The sequence below is a fragment of the Octopus bimaculoides genome, chromosome 4 (genome assembly GCF_046866305.1).
Source record: "Octopus bimaculoides isolate indiv1 chromosome 4, ASM4686630v1, whole genome shotgun sequence".
In the NCBI taxonomy this organism is placed as follows: domain Eukaryota; kingdom Metazoa; phylum Mollusca; class Cephalopoda; order Octopoda; family Octopodidae; genus Octopus; species Octopus bimaculoides.
In genome coordinates, this window is record NC_142931.1 from 80,832,209 (window position 1) to 80,857,208 (window position 25,000).

At 35.3% G+C, this 25,000-nt stretch overlaps 1 protein-coding gene across 2 annotated transcripts in view; it reads left to right on the top strand.

Moving 5' to 3' along the window:
• LOC106883964 (beta-1,4-N-acetylgalactosaminyltransferase bre-4) overlaps positions 1–25,000 on the top strand; it is a 1,203,892-nt gene that overhangs the window by 1,104,115 nt on the left and 74,777 nt on the right. For both annotated transcript variants that reach the window (XM_052967161.2, XM_089350856.1), the window contains exon 5: positions 12,784–12,885. In XM_052967161.2, coding sequence (XP_052823121.1) covers positions 12,784–12,885 — 102 coding nt within the window. The remainder of the gene's footprint in view (positions 1–12,783; positions 12,886–25,000) is intronic.

Sequence of the window (25,000 nt, forward strand, 5' to 3'; positions counted from 1 at the left end):
CTGGTGACAGAAAGACTAACCTAGTTTATGTATGACAATGCAGATGGGTTAAAGTGCATGATCATTAACATGAATGTTTCTAGGCATATCACAGAAAGAGGAAATAGAATTTCTCAGCTTGCAATATCAAAGACTCGTTCATCATGGTACCTTTTGTCTGGCTGTCATATTTCACTCAAGCTGAGTGAGATATGATAGCTTTTTTTCATTTTTCCATGCTAGCTTGCGTTAGATGATTTCATAAGCTGCACCAAGCTCCAATGTCAGTTTTAACATGATTTCAACAGCTGGATATGCCCTTTCTTACACCAACAACTTTACAGAGTATACTGGGAGTTTTTTTGGGTTTTTTTCTGCCACCAGCAGTAGTGAGACCATGTAGCTCATGAGGAAAGAAAAGAAGGCGACAGGGAAAAAGGGTTTTAAAGAAAAGACAAAGAAAAAAAGGAAAAAGCCTCCTTGACTAAACGTGAGAGGTGGAGTAGTATTGAGAAGAGAAATGTGTGTGTATGCATGCGTGTTTAAGTGCCACTCACAAATTAGTATCATTTGGTAGCTTCTACCAACATGTTGCTAATTGTTTTAAAGTGTCTACATAGTTATGAGCAGACAAAGACAGATTTAACCCAGTTGATGATGATATACCAGGAGAGAGCTGACCACTCCAACAGTCAGCTGGTATTAACTTTCAGCTGAGTTGATTAGAGCAATGTGAAATGAACTGACTTGGACAAACCACCTAATCACTTGGTCTTGTGTTTTCTCATGCAGATGCATACATGTGCGCGCGTGCGTGCACACAAACACAATTACACAGATACAGATATATATACATATAAAGAAATAGCTATATATATCTTTATTTTATTCTTTTATTCTTTTATATGTTTCATTCATTTGACTGCGGCCATGCTGGAGCACCACCTTTAGTCAAACAAATCGACCTCAGAACTTATTCTTTGTAAGCCTAGTACTTATTCCATCGGTCTCTTTTGCCAAACTGCTAAGTTACAGGAACATAAACAAACCAACATTGGTTGTCAAGCGATGGTGGGAGGAGACAAACACAGACACACACATGCATATACATATACAACGGGCTTCTTTCAGTTTCCATCTACCAGATCCACTCACAAGGCTTTTGGTCAGCTTCAGGCAATAGTAGAAGACACTTGCCCAAGATACCACATAGTGGGACTGAACCCAGAGCCATGTAGGTGGTAAGCAAGCTACTTACCACACAGCCACTCCTGCACCTACACTTACCACACAGCTACTCCTGCACCTATATATATTTATATATGTAAATGTCAGACAATGAGAATGAGGGCTCAATACTGCATTGGTGGATAAAGATACTTTATTTATGTGTTAAGGTTACCATTCGTTTCATGTTAAGAAAACATCTTAACAATTTTTCCATGTGATAGGCTTGAAAATTGTTACGATATTTCCTTGACATAAAACCAATGGTAGCCTTAATACACAAAGTATCTATTTATCTATCTATCTATCTGTCTGCATATATATGTGCGTGTGTGTATATATGTGTGTGTGTGCATGCGTGTGTATGTATATATATATATATATATATATATATTTGAATATTTGTAGGATTCATTTCAATCAAGGTATTTTACTTGCTGCCAGAATAAGATGGTCAACACACATTCCATATCTTATTATTTTTCCTAAACCAAATTTTTAATTTCAAGTTTGAATTCACCTGGAGAAAACTTTTTTTTCATGATGTAATCAATAAAAAATACATCTGAAACAGCTGTAATGAATTTCAACTCATCCGTGTTCTTTCTTTATGGATATATATGGATGGATGGATAAGCAGACAGACAGATAGATAGACTTCATCATTAGCATTTTGACAGCCTGTTTTCCATGATTGCAAACATTGGATAAAATTCGTTGAGATGGATTTACTATAACTGGATACCTATCCTGTCACTAGCCTTCCCCTGTTTTCAAGTAAGGTAATATTTTCTCATTACCAGATATACTTTCAAGAAGATTGGAAATAAAGGACACCACTTGCACAATGGTAACATGATACTTGTTTCCAACTATCACATGATGTCAAGGCAAGGAGACAGTACACACACATGCGCATGCATATATATGTGCAGTTATGACAGGATTCTTTCAGTTTTCATCTACTAAATCCACTCACAAGGCCATGGCCAGCCTGGTGCTCTACAGTGGAAATGATCTTGAAACCATGTGGCTGTGAAGCAAGCCTCTTACCACACAACCATACATGTGCCTCTCTTTCTCTCCATTATATATATATAATATATATATATATATATATATATATATATATACTTACAACACATGCACACACATGTATATATATAAATATATATTTGTGTGTGTGTGTGTGTGTGTGTGTGTTATCCCTTTATTTCATTTATAACTATAGAACTGATTCATGTGTACATTGATCGCTTTAATATTAATATATATAAATTATATACACGTTGCTGATGAGGATGTAGACGGCAATGACAGTGACATGACAAGAATGATGATGATGATGATGATGTAAGAACATATGTATATTGATTTTAAAACAATCAATGTAATAATGAATCAGTTTTACATTTATTTATGTGATAAATAGTATAAAAATATAATAAAAGTACATAAAACTTTTGAATAAACATTTTAACAATATAAAACTTTGTTGATGTAGTCAGTATGTTATTGTATGCTATGAGTGATTCAGCTGCTTGACTTTTTGATATATTATGTCAAAAACACCAAGCCATTTTTATGTTGCTTTTTATTGTTTTATTGTTGACATTAACTAAAAGTAGTTTTTTTTTTTTTTTTAATATTTATTTACTTTTACCTTAGAATGCGTATTAATGTATTACACAACTATATGGTTTTCAGCTGTTAGGTAATTCAAAATGAAAATATTCTAACAAATATGTTGATTTGTGATGATAAAAAGATATCGGTTCTGAACGTTTGTTCATGTATAGAACCTTTATGAAACAGTATATTTATTTTTGACTGTGAGTTAAAATTCACAACTGTTATTACCCTGTTTGTAAGCTTTGGCATGCTCTAATATATTCCAGACAATGTCATGATTTCTCTCAATGTTATTTTGCACAGAGCATATGTATTTTGATAAATATATGTCCAAAGATCTTTCAAATACCTAAAAGATAATAAATCTAACTCTTTTACTCTTTTACTTGTTTCAGTCTTTTGACTGTTGCCATGCTGGAGCACTGCCTTTAGTCAAGCAAATCGACCCCAGGACTTATTCTTTGTAAGCCTATTACTTATTCTATCGGTCTCTTTTGCCAAACCGCTAAGTTACGGGGACGTAAACACACCAGCATCGGTTGTCAAGCGATGTTGGGGAGACAAACACAGACAGGCAAACACATACACACATACATATATATACATATACATATATACGACGGGCTTCTTTCAGTTTCTGTCTACCAAATCCACTCACAAGGCTTTGGTTGACCTGAGGCTATAGTAGAAGACACTTGCCCAAGATGCCACACAGTGGGACTGATCTCTTTCAAAAAAAGACGGAGAACCACAATTTAAGGTAAAGTAGTGACATAGGTTACATGAAGACTTCGCTATGGGGTTATGAAGCTCTCTTTGCAATCATGTGGTTTTGGCTTCAGTCCTATTGCATGACACTTTGTGCAATTGTTTTCTACATTAACTCTGGTCTGAGCAATATCTTGTGAGGGAATATGATAGACAGAAACTGTGTGGAAACCTGTCACACATGCACACACACACACACACACACACACACACACATATATAAGATAAACAGATATGTGTGTGTTTGTGTTTTCTCACCACCACCACCATTGCTTAACAACCTGTGTTGGTTCGTTTACATTTCCATAACTTAGCAGTTCAGCAAATGAGTGTTAAACTAAGTAACAGACTTGAGTACTGGGCTAAGTCTGTTTCACTAAGCCCTGCAAAGTGGTGCCCCAGCATGGTCACAGTCCAAGTGCATACGTGCATGCATGTAGGCATGCATGTATATATGGTCATATGTATCTTTTTCTTTATTTATTAGAATTTTTCTGAGAAATAAGGAGTTGGTTTCTAACAAATAAACAAAGCTCCATTACTGGAATTTTGATTAAAAAAAAAACAGCAATGTGTATTAAAAGTTGAATTTGAGAAAAGTCTTGCATATTTTCACTGTTCTATTTATTGATTGTATTTGTAAAGTGCTTGTTAGCTGATAGCTTTCTTTATCTGAATATCCTAGCTTTTCCAGTTTGTTACTTAAATATTCACTAAGCTTTGTGATTGAATTTGGTAGGCGGAAGTTACTGCCGTGTGTGTATATGTCTGTGTATGTGCTTGTGCCTCTCTCCCAGAGAGTGAGAGAGGGATAACGTTAACTGGGATAAATGTGAATTTGCATTTAGGGTAGAGGAACTGCATGTTTCAATGTGGTTGTTGATAAATATTTAGAAGAGATGTTCTCATCTAAAGAGCAGCTATCCTGTATAACAGTGCAAAAATTTTCTTTTTCGTCCAAAATAACAATATCAGGCCTGTTGTTTTTTTTTCACTTGGTAGAAGTTTCAATGACTATCTGCTACCAATAATTCTTAGGCCTATCATTCTCTACGAAGGTAATGATTTTATTATTGGTTACACGATTGGTTCATGCTGTGGCAAGTCAGTTTGGTAGGTCAATTTGTCCTTCCATTATCCTTTAAAATCTATCTGTTAATGACTTTCTATAAAATGTGATCATCTATCAATAGCCAATTATGAGGTCTCTTCATAGTGTCTTCCCATAATGCAGCTTTCTCACAGCTTTCCTAACAGATTCATTGTTGATTGTATAGATTTTACTGTTGATTTTGGTACTACATTCTTGCTTTATTGTGTCTAACCATGTTTCATTCTGATGAAAATCCTTACTTCCATTCCAAATCTTAGAGAAAAATTATTAGAGATTTTCCTGGAAAAGATGGCTCTTTTCATTATGATATTGTTTTTCTTCATCCTCCTATATATAGTTTGAAGACTGGAAGGAAATTTGTGGTATAAATCGGCTTTTTAATATTTTTTTCAATAGTAGTGTTTTTCACTTTGGGTCTTGAGTTCATGTTACAAAGTTATTGATTTTGGAGTAGCATCTTCATTTTTATTTATTTTTCCAAGAGATGTTGTTCATGTATTTTAAGCTTATCATTTGTCATACACTTCATGCTGGCATTTAACTGTGTAATTCCATTGTGTAGATTGCTTTCTTCTAGTATTATTACTATCTATCAAAGATTGTTATGTTGGACTGCATCAATGTGTGTGTGTGTCTGAGTGAATGTTTACAATCTGCAGAGAACTGCACTATAGATGGTAGCACCCTCCATATGCAGAACTACAACCAGTGATATCTGTTGACATTTCCTACCAACGAATAATCTGCTCACTTTGTGTTTTCTAATTCCCCTATAATTAGAATTCACTTGCAAGAAAAACAGGTATGAGTTGGCAACAGCAAGAGCATCTATCTGTAAAACTTTTTACCTCAAGTACCTTCCCATACAACCCTTATTAGCCTAGAAAAAAATGGATGTAGAATGCACAAGTATATATATCATGCAATGTTAGATATTAGTGAAAGGACATCTGTTCTGCACTGCTGGTTTGCTGGCAAATTACAATGAAATAAACCATCTCATTGAAGAAGTAAATGTTTGCATAGCCAATGATTATGTATACTTAATTTAAGAGCAGCAACTATGACTGGTATAAGTATTAGAACACATGGCCAGTAAGAAGGAGATAAGTGGTTCAATTATGATCCTTATTTATTAAAAGTGTTTTAATTAAAATTCTAACCATTACTTTATTATCATATAGGTGCAGGCATGGCTATGTGGTAAGAAGCTTGCTTCCCAACCAGATGGTTTTGGTTCAGTCCCACAGTGTGGTACCTTGGGCAAGTGTCTTCTACGATAGCCTCAGGCCAAACAAAGCCTTGTGAAAGGATTTGGTAGATGGAAGCAGAAAGAAGCCTGTCGTATATATATATATATATACATCTATATTTATGTGTATGTGTTTATTCCCCTGCCATCATTTGATAATCGATGCTGGTGTGTTTATGTCTCTATAACTTAGTGGTTCAGCAAAAGAGTCCAATAGAATAAGTACTAGGTTTACTAAGAATAAGTCCTGGGATCAATTTCTTTGACTAAAACCCTTTAAGGTGGTGCTCCAGCATGGCTGCAGTCGAATGACTGAAACAAGTAAAAGAATAAAGAATATGCATATGTAGAGCAAGCAGTTGACCTGAGAGAAAAATAAATGGTGGCACTGTGTTTCTAGGAAGAACATTTTAATTTAACATTATTACCAGTTACCTACTTGCCTCAGGGTTTCTTGTTCATGTAAGAGAGAATAAGTTAGTATTGACATAATTAATGTGTGAATCATTAAATGGTCAATGACAAATAAACTTGTAGCAAAGAGGAAGATAAAATGATATTTATGAATAGCAAATACTTCCAACAAGCAGGGGAGATAATTCTGAGCTTGTTTGGGCATTATTTTGATCTCATCAGTGAAGTATATTCTACATCATAACTGCCAAAGTAGCATAAGAATACAAAAAGTTCAAAGAATGGAATAAACGTTATGCATTGAACGAGAAATTTAATGTCTTGTTTCACACAGAACTCTTCAACGCAAAGAGAAAAGAGAGAAACTGTTTACTTGTGTTACTGGAATAAATAGATTTGGATTATTAAGAGTAGTTAAGTTTCAGATCAGTGTTCATAATTTGTTTTACTGCTTCTTTTATTGCATCAAGAATCTGATACTTATAATAGGCTGGGGTGTGTACGACAACCCATTTTGCACATTTTACTCATTATGCACATTCTGTCATCACCAGGTGAATATTTTACTTTCTTTTGAGGGCTTCCCATCAAATGCATGTGTATGTGTGTGAATGTATGTGCACAAGCATGCGCAGTCACATATGCGATCATAAAAAAAAAAGAGAGAAAATACACTCAATATGTATTTCACTGTAATACTTTAACAAATATGATTTTGTTGATTTTAAACCTCCATATACATGCATACATTTCCCCTTCGTTTACGTATACTTATGTGTGAGTATATGTGTGTGTACATATATATATATTTATGTGTGTGTGTGTGTGTGTGTGTGTGTAAATATGTATACACACACACACATGACTGATGTACATTTATTCTATATCTGTTTGTCTATACATCCATCCATCCATCCACACAAACACACACACACACACACATATATATATATATATATATATATATATATAGAGAGAGAGAGAGAGAGAGAGAGAGAGAGAGAGCAAGAGAGAGCAAGAGAGAGAGAGAGAGAGACAGGTGTTTGTGTGTGTGTGTGTTTGTATCAGGAAGAATAACTTCAAAGTGACATGTTTACTATCTCCAGATCATAATATCAGTTTTCCTTTTTCAATTTGTCTTATTTTATTCTTGAATTCTCCTCATTTCTGTAAACTAATATATGATATTATTCAATAGCATTCTTCTTACACATACTTACATGCATGTAAGCATATGCATGCATATGTTTGTCCATGTATGTATGTATGTGCATGTATATATGTATGTATGTATGTGCGTGTAAGTGAGCATGTGCTTGTATGCGTGTTTATACTGAAATGCGTATATACTCTCTTAAAAATTTAGGCTTGTGCATGCACATTCACTTTAACACATTTGCATTTATGTATGCATATTTCTACCCCCATCCCCCACCTCTCTCTCCTCCCTCTCTCTTTCTCATTAAGCATACACAAACTACCTTTCCGAAATAAATACACACTTTTCATGCTTTCATTTTCATGCATGTATGTACATACACTCTTTTGCATATTCACATTTATAAACATAACTTTCTGTCTGTCACTCTCTCTTTATCTATCTCATCTTTTCTCATCCCTATCCCCCTCTGCCCCCCCCTCTCTCTCTCTCCCACACACCTCCATTGGTTATAGTATATTGTCCAACTAAACTAACCATATCACTGTTTACTGGCTATTTATTGTGTTGCATTAAAGAATGTCACATTATAGTGAATGTTGTCATAAAACCTTGAGATCTATAACAACAGAATCACACACACATATATATATATATTTTTGTTATTCTTTCGGAATATATATTTTTTCAATATTCTGAAAAACAAAACAATAAATATATATAAAAAGAAATAAAAAAAAAGCAATCAAAAACAAAATCAATGCAAAAAATGTCAAAAACAAAATCAATATTCAAACATGAAAGATCAAGTACCAAACCTAAAAGCAATATAAAAGAAACACTCTTAAACTTTTCAACTAACAACCTCCACCAATCTCATCCTTATAGAAGTATTGAAACAAATGTGTACGCATGCACACACACACACACACACACACACACACACACACTCGCAAACAAAACAAAAAACAACAAGCAAAAAAATAAAAGAGGAAAATATAAGACCAAGAATATCTGCAAAATATTCTCTGATAACCAGTATACTTATCTTCAACTAACATCAACAGACATTAACATCATTGTAGATATTTCAAAGACAGAAAACTTAACACATTGACGAGGAGGAGGAGGAGAAGGAGAAGGAGGAGGAAGGTGGGGGTTATAGATAGAAGAGAGCATAAGATACAATAAATATATCTAAAACGCACTACCACTACCGTTCACAATACCTTGATATTTCCCAAGCAAAATAATGGCCTGAACAAAAATATATATGATAATGTAGAAATTAATAAGACCCCCATCCCACTCACCCACCCACTCTCATGGATTTATGTCAAACCCATACTTTGATGAAATAGAATAAAAAAATTTTCAAAATCACAAATTCTACAGTTCATTTGAAACATGGAAATCAGGTGACCCCACTGGTACCTGTGCCTGTGACATGTAAAAAGCACCTATGCTGGTGTCACATGAAAAGTGCCAGTGCTGGTGCCACAAAAAATGCACTTGTGCTGGTGCCTTGTAAAAAGCACTTGTGCTGGTCCCACATATACAGCACCTGTGATGGAGCCACATAAAAAGCACCCAGTACACTCTGTAAAGTGGTTGGTACTAGGAAGGACAACCATTCGTACAAACCATGTTAAAACAGACAGTTGAAGCCTGGTGCAACCCTCTGGCTTTCCAGCTCTTGTCAAACCATCCAACGCTTGTTACTATGGATAACGGATGTTAAATGATGATGAAAATGATGATGAATCTCTAAGAGGTGACCCAGCCTATTAGAATTTATGGTTGAATCATCTCCAAATCATACCCATTGGATTATCCAATATTAAATTGACTCATCATTGTCATTTCACATGAATGTTTCATGCTAGCATGGATTTAATGATTTGACAAGGATCTGAGGAGTCCAACAATTGCATCATACTCTGATGTCTGCTTTGGGATTGTTCCTATGGCTGCATACCCTCCCTAATACCAACCACTTTACAACGTGCACTGGGTGCTTTTTAAGTGGTACCAACACTATTGAGGTCATCATGTAGCTCACAAGTCTACAAACAAATGAAAGTGGAGTACTGCATCCTTACGTAAGATGCAGGTTAACCTTTAGCATTGGTCAAATGTAATGCTTATTTATTGATACTGCTTTGTATTAATCATGCATTACCTTGTAGCACTGAGATTTCAATGATGTGGTTGTTTGTTTTAGACTGACATTGCAGTGTAGGTGTGAGAGGCTAGATCTAGCTAGTTTAAACATAAAGAAGGTACAATATTTGCACCTGATATGGCTGGTTTGAATGCTAAAAGATTAAGGTGAAAACATCTAATATATATATATATATATATATATATATATATATATATATATATATATATATATGATGGTCATAGCTGAAATGTCTTTATTCATATATCAGTTTTATCTGGCTGAATGAGATTTAAACAACACAAACTCAAGAAAAATCCTCTACATGATGATTCAATCTGCTAGAATTAACAACTGAATCATCTTCAAATCACAGGCATTGGATAATACAATATTAAATAAACTATCCCAAAACAAGATAGGATGGTATAGCCGGAATGTTTATCATGTATGTTTCATCTGACTGAACTGGATCTATAGAGCAATACAAACTAATGAAAAAACCTTGATATGGTGATTCAGTCTGCTAGAATTAACAGCCAGATCTCTTCCAAATGACACACTACCATCATAAAAAAGGAAGGACATATTGGATAATGTAATCCTAGGTATATGTTCCACAAATGAAGATACTTTGATCCCAGAGCTGTTTGATTTGTGTAGGTTTAACTGTGTCTCAAAGACTGCAACAACTCTACTTCCTGTATCATTAGTATCCAGAAGCTGATGTAGTATTAAACTGTGAGACTAGTGGTCTTGAGTTCCAATCTACTGCTGGTATTTTGCTATATATTTAAACAGTAGTTTTGATTATCCTGAGTGTCAATTAGTCTAGCTTTCAGGAACAAATACTAGATTATCTAGGAATATTACCTCAAGTCAGTTTTGTAATTTAGCTCAAAGTCATTTTCAGATGAACAAATCTGTGATCAAAGGCACTGAAATTGTATTATGTCAGTTGGAGATATGTAGGGTTGCATTATCCAAAGTCTCCTTTCTTTACTTAAGATAGTAAGGTTGAGAGAAATTTACTTGCTATTTCAAGCAAGTTGAGTGTCCATGTTGAGATTCTCTTCTTGGCTTGTGTAACCTTAAATAAGACTGTGTACCAAGAAAACTACTGAATACTTTGCTGATCAACTTTTTTCTTTTACTTGATGAGTCTGAAGCAAGGGCTGGTACCCATGACCTTTGCAGCAGTCTCCCCTCGCCACACCTTCCCAAGACCAGTGAGCTTGATGCTGTTAGTATTCAGGTTAAATTGTTGCAGATCACTACCTGCAGGAAAGACAAGACTAGAGAGAAGATTCCAGAGAGGCACTGTTCTGAGGAGGAAGGATTGGATTGTGAATAATGGTTAGTGACGGGGACTAAATTCAACAATAGTAATGAGAGTTGGAGGGACAAATGAGTCAAGGGTGACTGTGTGGAGGAGTTACAAGACCAGCCAGCTCTGAGAAATAGAACGTCAAATATCCTTAAATTTGATTTCTCTGTAACAGACATTTTCAACCCCTGATTACTATACCAAGCACACATGTGTGTTTTACATATGATATGCAAGTGTACTATGAGCGTTTAAAATGAATCAGAAAATGCCAGATTATTTAGGAAACTAAAGTGTTTTAATGCTCCACATTTGTGCATGTGTATTCCTTTGTAGCAAAGTACAATTTATACATCCATCACTGTTTTAAAACATATGTAATTCTCTTTTTGTTTTTATATATGAAATAAACCTTTTAGAAAGCTTATGTTATTCCATAACTCTTTTCAATGCCTCATTTAGAATGTCATGAATTGAAAAATGCTGAAAAACGCTGTTCTATGCCATTTAAAGAAGCATGCATATAAGAACTCTTATTCTTTATTCTTCTTGTCATCTAACATATTTCCACTCCTGGACTTTGTACTAAACAATCATTCTTCTTTATGGTCATAAATCATCAGTTTAAACCAACAATAGAGCTACGAAGGAATCAAAAGGCTCTGCCACTTGATCACTCAGCCTGCTAGAAAAAACAATTAAATCTCCCTTAAACCATACCCTACCAATGTAAAAAAAAGTCAAAGGATACTTCGAATTATATAGTCTAAGATAGATTATTCATGAAAAAATAGTTGGATGGTTATGATTTAAACATTTTTGATTATATGTCTACTGGATAAAGGTTGTCTAGGACTAACCAACAAAAGACATTCGAGTGAGGTCATTGCCAGTGCCGCTGGACTGACTCCTGTACAGGTGGCACATAAAATACACCATTTTGAGTGTGGCCATTGCCAGTAGCGCCTGACTGGCCTTCATGCTGATGGCATGTAAAAGAACCCACTACACTCTCGGAGTGGTTGGCGTTAGGAAGGGCATCCAGCTGTAGAAACTCTGCCAGATCAGATTTCAGCCTGGTGCAGCCATCTGGTTTGCCAGTCCTCAGTCAAATCGTTCAACCCATGCTAGCATGGAAGGCAGACGTTAAGCGATGATGATGATGAGGAGGAGGAGGAGGATATTATCATGCACACACACACACACATGTACCAGTTGAATATTCCTACCAAATATTATTTTTAAATATCCCTAACCGTCAAACTTTCATAATTATGCTGCTTACCTACAAGTTATGTAATAGAGATGATGCACACTTGCACACACACACACACACACACACACACACACACACAGTGTTTATTACAGGTAGCATTTTCTAAAAGATCTAACTTTTCTTCTTTACAGCTATATGAATAGGAACATATATAATTAAATGTTTGGGCAGAGAATCAGAGTGACTTAGAAACGAATGACTTATGGTTTGACATCCAGTTACCTTATGGATCCATCACTCCATTTAATAACATCATATTAGCAATATTCATTGTTGGTTGCTCACCTACTCTATTATTATTATTACAGCCCTTTCTTCCTCTTTTGCTGTATCTACTGTTGCTATTACACTTGCTAAATAACTATATAAAAGGTTTCCCCATTGGCTCATTTCATTGCTATTGTATGATTAGATTTATTGGTGATGTTATTAATGTATATTTAATTTCAATGTTTCTATTTCTTTCCACAGAATACTTAATAAAAGATTAAAAATAATTCGCCCTCCAGCAGGAGTGGCAAGATATAAAATGGTACGGCACGAAAAAAGAAAGCCTGCAAGTTGGGCAAAACGGTAAGTGCTATGATATTTTTTTTCTTTTATCTTTTACTTGTTTCTGTCATTGTACTGTAGCCATACTGAGACATTTCCAAGATGGTTCATGTTGTAAAAGTTGACCCAAGTACGTATTTCTCTTTTTTAAGTTGAGTACTTATTTTATCAGTCCCCTTTTGATGATCTGCTAATTTATGGGGGTTTAAACAAATCAACACCAGTTGTCAAGTAATGTGCGATGAGGATAAAAGGGTCAAATGGAACAAGCACACACACAAAGACAAACAAAGCATGGAAAATGATGATGAGGATTATGAGGATATATACATACATTTTATATATATATATATTTATATATATATATACATTTTATATATATATATATATATATATATATATATATATATATATATATATATATATATATATATATATATATGTATGTGTGTGTGTGTGTGTGTGGAGGCGCAATAGCCCAATAGCCCAATGGTTAGGCCAGCGGACTCCCGGTCGGAGGATCGTGGTTTCAATTCCCAGACCGGGCGTTGTGTGTGTTTATTGAGTGAAAACACGTAAAGTTCCACAAGGCTCTGGCAGGGGGTGGGGGCGACCCCTGTTGTACTCTTTTGCCCCAAATTTTTCCCACTCTTCCGGTTTTTTGAGTAACGCTGCAATGGACAGGCATCCCATCCAGCTGGGGGGAACACGTATACCATAGAAACGGGGCATGAAAAGGGTGCATAAATAAATAAATATATATATATATATATATATATATATATATATATGTAAATATATAAAAACAAAAGGATAAAGAGAGCAAAGGTAAGGTTGAAGAATTTTATGGATAGAGTCTTACAGCTGTTTCTGGGAAGATCCAGTACTTCCCTTCATCGGAGACTGAAAAAATAAAGTTATCTATTATTATATCCATAGGCGGATATTTTTAGTATGAAGTGGTAAAGAGTGTGATGTGCTGAAAAAAGAGAGAACAATACTTGAAGAGTAGTTTCATTCCAGTGGTAAATATCCGTGTAGAAATTCGTGCAGATTAATCCTTGTGTGAATACTCCAGAAATTTATGTTGGAACGAAAGTTGATATAGCTTAGGTGGCAGAGGTATACATATTCCATCTTGCAATAGATTTTTGCTTGCTTACTTGAAGGATGTCCAAGCCAAGTGTATCATCCGGGGTTTGGTTAAATCCAATACCCTCCTCAACCTTATATATATATATATATATATATATATATATATATATATATATATATATATATATATATATATATATATATATATAAAATATGTGTTGTTATATTTCAGCAAGGTCACTTTTTCTTTTCTTTTTTTCGCCAAATAAACACACGCACTATATATTCGTTCTTCACTTCAGATTTATTTTATTATTGTTCTTATTTTGTCATATGTCTGGAAATCTTTTATCACACATCCTGTAACCTCCTCATCCTATGTATTTCCTCCTGTTCTGTTTAGTTCATTATGTCTTTCTATGGTGTGTATACTTATCTGCACATGTGCTTTTGTCTGTTTTTATTTGTTTGTGTGTGTGTGTGTGTGTACATGTGTCTATGTTAAAGTTAACCTGTGAACCCACATGCCTAAGACGAAATGGGAAGAAAAAAGAAAAATAGATAAATAAGTAAATAAATGAAATAAAAGAAGAAAAAAGAAACTAAATAAAGGGTACACATACAAACAATATAGTAAGCAAACCCATATACACATACACACACACTCAAAACACATAAACACACATACATCCCCTCAGATTTATTTAGCAATTGATTCATTTACAAAACAACTTTTCTGATACTGACATGGACTATAAACTTTTTATGATACCATGAAATTGTAATACTTTCACAAATTTCTTAGTCATGATTAGCAAAAGCGAAACTGGTTGACAATGTAAATATTTTATTTCATAAAAAAAAAATGTAGACACTCTGTTCATGTTTCTTCGTATATTTTTCACTATATATATATATCTGTTTCTACATGTGTGTGTTATATGATTTCTTTTTTATAGCATGTTCTCTCCATTGACACTAGCATAATCCAACAATGAATCTTATATCAAGATGTATACAATGGCTTACAGGTTTGAAGAACAGTAAACATGGATAACTAAAGCAGATTTGTAATTGTTGTTTAATTCAAGTCTCTTCTGATCAAGCAGACATATGACCATCCTGTCTTAATTACAGGCAAAGTATCCAGAACCATATCATTCAATGTGTCCTTTCTTTCCTGAAATAGGATTGTGTGGCCTGATGGAAATTTAGCTGCTATATTTAGAAAGTCCAATGACCACATGGAAACTGCCTATTAGTGTTGTTGCTATTGTTTGTTGTTGTTTTTGCTCCTCAGATCCAGGTCATCTCTGATTGAACAAACTAGTTGTAAATGTTCAATCTCTTTTCATGTATCAAGAACTACATCATCTAATGTGTCCTTCTTTCTTTTAAGCTGGTAGGGTAGAAATTGAGGGAATTTGGCTGTGATTTCTTGCAAGCTGAGTGACCACATAGAGACTCCTTTTTTGGCTCAATTTAACATTGTAACATTTTCTGATGTAACAGTGGTTTTTATTGTTTAATTTTACTTATTCCTTGGAGATAGATAGATAGAGAGAGAGAGAGAAAAAGAGAGGGAGAGAGAGAGGGGGGGGAGACAGACAGCTAAATAGACAAACAGACAGACTGATAGAGAGATTATGAATGAGAGCAAGAGTGATGCTGGAATTATTCTTTATGAGGACAGTGTGCCAACATGGCCACAGTGCAGTGACTGACACCAGCAGAAAATAAAAGAATATAGATTGCCCTATAGCTTTATTTTACAGAGTGGCAATACAGATATGTTGGGTCAAACTAGTATAGTGAACTATTCATTAGAAGTGTCGTACATTATCAATTCATAAAGATTGGTCTTACTGGAAGCTAGTCCTATGGGAATTGGGAGACAATTTCAGTAGAGCACTATAATTATGTGCTTAAGTGCAATATTAGAAATAGATATATATACACAGAAACACACACATGAATGCATTTGTATGCATACAGACTTACACAGTGTATGTGTGTGTACATGCATGTATGTATGTATATATGTGACACTTTATTTCACGCTGCTCCAGTTCACTCAGCTGTAGAAATGAGTTGTGACGTCAATGGTGCCAAGCTATATTGGCCTTTGCTTTTTCTTTAGATAACACTGGTGGTGTGGAGCCCTTCCTAATGCCAACTACTCCAAGAGTGTAGTGGGTGCTTTTTATGTTCCACCGGCACAGGGGCCAGTCAGGTGGAAATGGCATCGACCACTCGAATGATGCTTTTTACTTGCCACCAGCATGGGAACCAGTCAGGTGGCACTGGTATAAACCACCATCAAATGGTGCTTTTTATGGTGCTGATCAAGATACTCTTGTGGAATGTGACCAAATGAGGTTTATTTTTTAACATAGACTGCCTTGCAGTACACTAGCTTCTGCCCTCCATGCTGCAATGCTTGGGTCCTATTGGTGCATCTGTGTGTATGTACATGTTTGTTTACATTTGCTATTCTTTGAAGTTTATGAACTATAAGCAATGATGCAGTTGTCATTTCCCTTGTCAACAAATTATCTGCTAGCTTAGTGCCCTCAAAAATGGATGATATAAGTGATCCTTTACTTGAAAAACAAGTATTAGCAACAGGGAGGGCTTCCATCTGCCAGACAGTGTCTTAGCAATATATCCATCTAACTCATGCTAGCATGGAAAAACAGACATATGAACAAACAAATGGAAAAGTGTAATTTATTCATTTGAGGATCAATTACTTTTTTTTAGACATACTGAGTATTAAAAACAACCCATATCAGATTGTGATATGTGTATATTATAATCAACATGACTGAGAGCAATATTTACTTTCTATTTCATGCCATCAAAAATATATGAGAATCAATATTCTCTTCAGTCAAGTTTAATGACTATATACCATCATATAAAATCTGTACCGCCACAAGAAAAGACTATTAGGAACTAAAATATATTTGGTTAAAAATTGTTATCCATCATAGTTAACTGACATCGAAATAAAAGAGAGTAGAAGCAATTAACATGAGTGATTTAAAAACTGTAAATTGTGAAAAGAGAAACCAATGTTTTACCTTATGAGTACATTTCGACACAATCTTTTGAATATTATGGTCTTTAATTTACCATTTCAAATTAATGTGATCCATGAATGAGATGAATTTTAGAAAACCAAAAAATAATTAAGAGTGAAAAATGACCAAAATCATTAAAGAGACTTTTCACAAATGCCCAATTACTTTCAAACAATATATCAACCCTGACAGCAAAAACTGTAGAAGTTAAAATTGTGGAATTTGTATTAATGTATTTGAAGGTTCAGTGTTCTATTTTTAAGAAAAAAAAAAAAGAAAATTTTGAAAAAAATATTTACATCACATGACTTCTCTAGTCCTCTTTGATACCAACCCAGCTGAAACCATCTCTGGCTCTTAAATACAAACGTCTTTTTTTCAAAAGTTCTGAATTAAAATCTTCCACCATACCTCAGTCACAATTTATGTTTCTAACGCTAGCTTAATGATAACTAAGTTATTTTACTAAATTTTTTGTTATATCTAAAATTAATTGAAAGAAACACAGAGCATCTCAACAGAAATATGGTAATGAAAGGGTTAAAGTCTATGTATGGGAGACTAATTTAGACCAAAGTTAGTCCAACAGCACTTAGTATACTATTACCTTTGTCTTTCTCTCCTGTACTGTCAATTATCATTCTATTTCACTCAGTCACCAATACTCTTGCTCTTTTTCTCCATGTTCTTGGACTGAAGGCATGTGGTTTAGTGGTTAGGGTATTTGCCTCACAACCTTCTGGTTGTGAGTTCGATTCCTGGTGATGCATTGTGTCTTTGCACAAGACACTTTATATCATGTTTCTCCAGTCCACTCAGTTGGCAAAAATAGGCTGTACCTGTAATTCAAAGGGCCAACCTTGTCAAACTTATTGTCACACTGAATCTCTTTAAGAACTACCTTATGGATACACGTCTGTGGAGTGCTCAGCCACTTGCATGTTAAGTTTATGAGCAGGCTGTTCCAAGGATCAAATCAACTAGAACACTCATCATTGTAGTCAACAGACTGCCTGGCTTCGGACACTATTATCAATCTTTTTCCGAGGTCAAATTGTACCTCTGTCATCACCCTATTCTGTACATCAGGGGTCTCCAACCACTTGGTCATGGACCAATAACAGGCCATGGATCATTTAGAACCAGGTCACACAAAAAGAATAAATTTTTCAATTCATTTCTATTTTATTGACTGTCACAATACACAGAGTGTGTTTGCATTATATATGTAATATATATATCTCAAGAAGACCTGTCCTCCACAGCATAAGTGTTAAGGTCACTCCCGCTGATGAAGAGGATCGATCTGCAAGAGCCCTGTGCCAGGGTCATGTAAAAAGCACTTGTGCCAGCGCCACATAAGAGTACTTGTGCCAGTGCCACATTAAAAGCACCCAGCACACACTTTAAAGTAGTGGGTGTTAGGAAGGGTATCCAGCCAAAGAAAAGAAGCTAAATCAGACTGGAACCTGGTGCAGCTCTCCTGCTTGTCAGCTCTGATCAAACTGTCCAACCCATGCCAGCATCGAAAACTGACGTCAAGGGATGATGATGATGATGTCAATGACAATGTTGTCATCTATTTCAGTGTTCCACAACCTTTTTCCACTTGCGGTACACTTATATTCTTTTCAAGGTTCAATGACACACCTGAATTTAAAATATAGCTGAAAGTATAGGGGAAAAAATTATATTCAGGTTACACTGCGGCACACCTAGTATCATTTCATGGCACACCAATATGCCAAGGCATACTGGTTGCAGAACACTGGTCTACTGTATATGTAATGTTATGCACATTATTGTATTTTGTTGTATCCTGGTCTGTAGAAAAATTTTCTAATACAAAACTGGTTTGCAAAAATGGTTACCTTTCTCAGATAACGGTGTGCTCCAATCATTCATTCCCTTATTTCACATCCTTCTTATCACTTACCTCTATAATACAAGCTTCTCTTTTTTTTATCTTTCTATTACTTATGCTTATCACTCTCAGAAGAGACTGCAGAGTGAATAGAGAGGAAGGGTTGCAAAGTCCTTTTGGTAATGTTGAGGACATGGCTACATCTCTAATGCTGCTGTCATGAAAAATAATCACTCAGTACACTATCTAAAACGGTTTGTGTTATGAAGGGCATGCAGTCATAGAAACCAAGCCAAGAATGCAACACATGAGCAAAATGCAGTCCTTTTCATTTGGGTGAACACTATCTGCAAATACATGCTAACTCTAACTGTGACAACATTTCCAGCCTGTGCAAGCATAGAAAATGGACTTAGAACAAATAATATGATGATGATATATGTATGTGCTTGTGTGTTCATATATGTGTTCGTGTGTGTGTGTGTGTGTACGTGTACATATGCAAGGCATTAAGGAAATTATTATGTAGTCGCTTCAAATCACTTACTCTTTAAAAAAGAATTACACGTTGCAATATGTAGTTCTAACTAGATATGTTGACTGAAAAAATATATAAATAAAAAACATAAAAAAATAATAATAAGATATGATAGTTATTGCTAGAACACTATTAATCACAGCTCTGCTTGATAAAATCTGGCTTGGGGCTAACCAAAAATAACTACAAACACACAGATACACAGACATGCACACACAAACACACACAAGCACATACATGATCACTCATATTCACGCTCTTTCTCACAAGCATACGTGTGTGTATGATTAGTGAGAAGTAAGAAAAATAGCTACACGAATTAGTTTTGACTAGTCATATTATTTTGTTTCAGCTGATTGGTCTTAGTTTTAAAATATGTATGAGCAAATTAGTATCTGTAGCTCATTTTCAGACCCAGACAGCTCACAGAAAATATTGTCTAGACCAGACACATTTTTATCCTTCATCTTTTACCCTTTTACTTGTTTCAGTCAGTGGACTATGGCCATGCTGGGGCATCAGGCATTACCTTGAAGAGTTTTAGTCAAAAATATCGATTCCAGTACTTGTGTATTTTTTTTTTTTTTTTTAAGTCTTAGTATTACATTGTTCTCTTTTGCTGAACTGCTAAGGTACACAGTTGAAAATAAAGCAACACTCATTGTCAAGCAGTGGGGAGGGAAGTGACAAACACAGACACAAAGACACGCACACATACACACACATATATATATGATGAGCTTCTGCAGTTTCCATCTACCAAATTCACTCACAAAGCATTAGTCATCCTAGGGATCTAGTGGATGACACTTGTGCAAAGTGCTGTACAGTGGGACTGAACCTGAAACCATATGATTACAAAGTGAATTTTTTCACCACAGTCATGCCTGCACCTGAAAATACTTATTTTCATTATTATTATTTATTGGATTAGCAAGGTGGCAGGCTGGCAGAAATGTAAGCATACCAGGTGAAATGCTTAGCAGTATTTCGTCTGTCTTTACGTTCTGAGTTCAAATTCTACCAAGGTAGACTTTGCCTTTCATCCTTTCAGGGTTGATAAATTAAGTACCAATTGCGTACTGGGGTCGATCTAATTGACTGTCCCCTTCCCCAAAAATTTCGAGCCTTGTGCCTAGAGTAGAAAAGATTATTAATTGGATCAGCTATGACATTATCCATTGCAGATTCTAAGGAGCTGATGAAATCCTTTTAAACAGTTACAAATCAACAGCTGTCACAAAATATCTACAGAAGGTAACTTCAGAATACCAAAATTTTAGGTAGAAAGGATTGAGTACTAATGTTCTAGGAAGTAAGGATTAAGCATAGAAGTCTGTATGATGGTTGGTGGTGGGTTGATGCAACATAGTGACAAGAAGAGTCAAGAGCATTTGATTAGTTGTGGCAAGAGACCAGCCACCCTCAAGGAATTGGAAACTACTGTAATAACAGTTGAGAAGAACAAAAATAGGGGAAACCACAACTGTAGCCCAAAGGCTGAAGTTTGTTGGTCAGTGAGTGAAAGTTAACTGGCTTTCCTTTAATCCTTAATCCTTAGATGACAGCACTGATCTACTGTCCGAAAAGTCAAATGACAAAGAAGATTGTATAAGTTCAATCAATTTCCTACAAGTATATATATAGTTTTATATATGTAAAGTAATTCCTTTATGTTTTTGTATTTTAAAAAAAAAATAAGTGCATGCCTTCTGTAGGGCTTGTGAAAAGGGCTCCATCTTGGCACAGAAAATCCAAATGAGGCTCCATCCACAAAAGGTTAAAATGTAACCTAGGATTTGTTTGTATATTTGTTACAGCAGCCATATCATCTCAGAGATGAGAAAAATACTCCCTTGTGTGTTTCCCTTGAGTTTTAGCAATATTATAGATTCCACCCCTCTTTCGGAAAAACAATGCTCTGGAGTCTCTACAGCTATTTACTAGAGCCAATTCCCCACTGCTCTCTCTCTCTCTCAATTGTATCTATAATTTAAAGACCCAACACTGTTCCATTGTATCACTCTGATAATTGCTTTAAGAGTTCACCTGTTAGAAGAATACTCTGCTTTGATTTCCCATTAATTTCACATAAAGAAATCCATTTAACCAAACAAACTAACTGAATATGCATTGCTGAGAATGGAAGAACTATCATCATAAAAGCAAATACCAATCAGATACTGGGACAGAGCATATTGACCACATCCTTCCATAAATTTTATGGCCTTGTGAACATATTAGAAACCATTATTCTTAAAATCATTATCATTATCATGGAGGTGGGGAACTGGCAGACTCATTAGCATGTCAAACAAAATGCTTGACAAAATTTCATCCATCTACATGTTCTGAGTTCAATTTCTGCTGAGGTCAGTTTTGCCTTTTGTCCTTTTGAAGTCAATAAAATAGGTACCAGTTGAGGACTGGTGTCAATGTAATCGACTTACCACCTCCCCAAAATTGCTGCCCTCATGCCGAAATTTGAAACCATTATTATTATTATTATTATTATTATTATTATTATTATTATTATTATTATTATTATTATTATTATTATCATCATCATCATGAGGGTGGTAAGCTGGCAGAATTATTAGTGCATTGAACAAAATGCTTAAGGACATTTTATCCATTTGAGTTCAGAGTTTGGTTTCCACTGAGGTCAGCTTTGCCTTTCATCCATTCGAGGTTGAGCAAATAAGTACCAGTTGAGTACTGGGGTCATTATAGTCGACCAGACCCCTTCCCTAAAAGATTTCAGGCTTTGTACCTACAGCAGAAAGAATTATTATCACTATCATCGAGATCAGTGAATTAGCAAAATCATTAGAACCTCAGAAAAAATGCCTTGCAGGATTTGTTCTGACTCTTTACATTCTGAGATTAAAACCCATTGGAATCAACTTTGCTTTTTATCCCTTTGTAGGGGTCAACAAATGAAGTACCAGTCAAGAATTGGGATGGATATACTGGATTAAACCGTGGTTTTGTATCTGTGTTAGAATTTATTGTTACCATTATGATTTACTTTACATAGGTGCAGACAGGGGTTAGTTAAGAAGTTTGCTTCTCAACCATCTGGTTTTGGGTTCATCCTACTGCATGACATATTGGCCAGGTGTCTTCTATCTCAGCCACTGGCCAGCCAAAGCCTTGTAAGTGGGTTTGGCAGACAGACAGTGAAAGAAGCATCATGTTATAGTTGCTAATGAGTACCACAAGCATACAAGTGGAGTTATTCATTACTAGTTATGTCCACTCATGTGGAAATATTACCTGCTTTGGATACAAATGAAGGTTGGTGACAGGGAGGGCATCCATCTGTAGCAAATCTGCTTCACAGAATTCTGTCTAACCCCATGATCATGATGTCTGGTGATCTAGAAAATAAGTACCGGTCTGATACTAAAGAAGTAAATTGCCTACAACCTACCCTCTCCCTACAAAAACAAACAAACAACAACAAAAAATTCTAATACCAGTTATCACCTTCTATAAATACTTCAACTCATTTATTACCTTGCTGTTACTCCAAGAAAGACTGAAGACATATTGCTCTCTTTTGACTGCAAAGTGATCAGAAGCTAAAACAAACATTAGTTATTTAGCTCTTACCATACCTCATCATAAAGAATATATGGAAAAGTAGATAAGTAGCATAGGAAGCATCCAACCATAACAATACTCAAATAATATGCTTCAGTACATAGATAGATCTGTTTATATTGAGTTACCTAATGGAATAGCAATAACTATACACTAGAATAGATATTTAGGTTACAAGAACAGGCAAGTGGTGCACATATGAAAGTGCAACAATATCATATATATATATATGCATATGCACTAATACACCCAATATGTGTGTGTGTGTGTGTGTGTGTGTGTTTATAAGTATATGTTTGCATACATATAAATGTATATACAATTTTCAAACTGTTAGCATCATTCTGTTCTGTTTTTTAAATTTTCTTTTCAATATTTAATAATTTTTAAGAAAATCTTTCTTCAAATATATATATATATATATATATATATATATATATATATATATATATATATATATAATATGTATACATATATATATATAAACACACACACACACGCGCACACACACAGATGAACATAAATAACTTATGTGTATACATAATCATCATTATTGTTCTATGTCTACTTTCCATGCTGGCAAAAGCTTGCTGGATATTTGCTAGTTATCACTGTCTGAATCAGTTCTTATCATGAGATGCAGATCTCTTAGGTCAGAGACCCAGATCTTATCCATAAATTTCATTTTGGCATGGTTTCTCTGCATTTTATCATGGTACCAGCACTAGTGTGAAGTTGTCATGTTCTTGACAGGTGAAAATGAAAAAGTCCTCTTGCCATATTGAGAGGGATCAAAGCACCCGTAGAACTATTCCACTGTCTAATGATATACTGGTTTCAAATTTAGGCATAAAACTAGCAATTTTAAGGGAGGGGATTAGTCAATTACATCGACTCCAGTGTTCAACTGGTACTTATTTTATCAACCTGAAACGATGGAAGGCAAAGTTGACCTTGGCAGAATTTGAACTCAGAATGTCAAGACAGACAAACTGCTGCTAAGCATTTTGTTTGGCACTGTAATGGTTCTTCCAGCTTGCTGCCTTAACTGTCTGATGAAATATTGAGAAGCATTCAGAGATGGAGTACAGTACAAAAGTGTTTATGCCGAATATTATTATCTTCCGCCTCTATCACTACCACAGTTTTACATTCAATTGTCCATGCTTCCATAGGTGTTGAGTTTTCTCCATCTTCCACATTTTATATCTTTTATCTTTTTTCAGTCATTAGACTGTGGCCATGCTGGGGCACCACCTCAAAGAACTTTTAATCAAATGGATTAGCCCCCAGTACTTACATTTCTTTTATAGCCTGTTACTTATTCTATCAGTTCTTTTGCTGAAACCACTAGATTATGGGGATGTAAACACACTAACAGCAGAAATGTTAAGGCTACTCCTCCTGGTGAAGTGGATTGGCCCTCAAGAGTCCTGTGCCAGTGCCACTTAAAAAGGCACACTTCCCAGCACCACAGCAAAGTGCTTGTATTGGTGCCGCATAGCAAGCACCCAGCACACTCTGTAAAGTGGGCAGCATTAGGAAGTACATCCAGTCGTAGAAACCAAGCCAAATCAGACTGGATCCTGGTGCAGCTCTCCAGCTTGTCAGCACTGGTCAAACTGTCCAACCCATGCCAACATGAAAAACAGACGTTAAAGGATGATGATGAGGAGGAGGATGCCTAACACCAATCAGCATGGTTGTTTATCATGTCCTTCATGAGGTACAACAGCCTGAGATCAGCTCTCACCGATTTGTCACAAGTCTTTCTCTGTCTCTCCCTCTCTTCCACAGGTTCCATTCAGTTTGAGCATTCTGTATAAAGCTGTCCTGTGTGTATGCATTATATGCCTATTCCAATGCAGCTTTCTCTTTCACACACAATATCTGCTTCTTCTTATATTCAGTTTTACTTTCAGCTCATTTGTACTTCATTGTTCA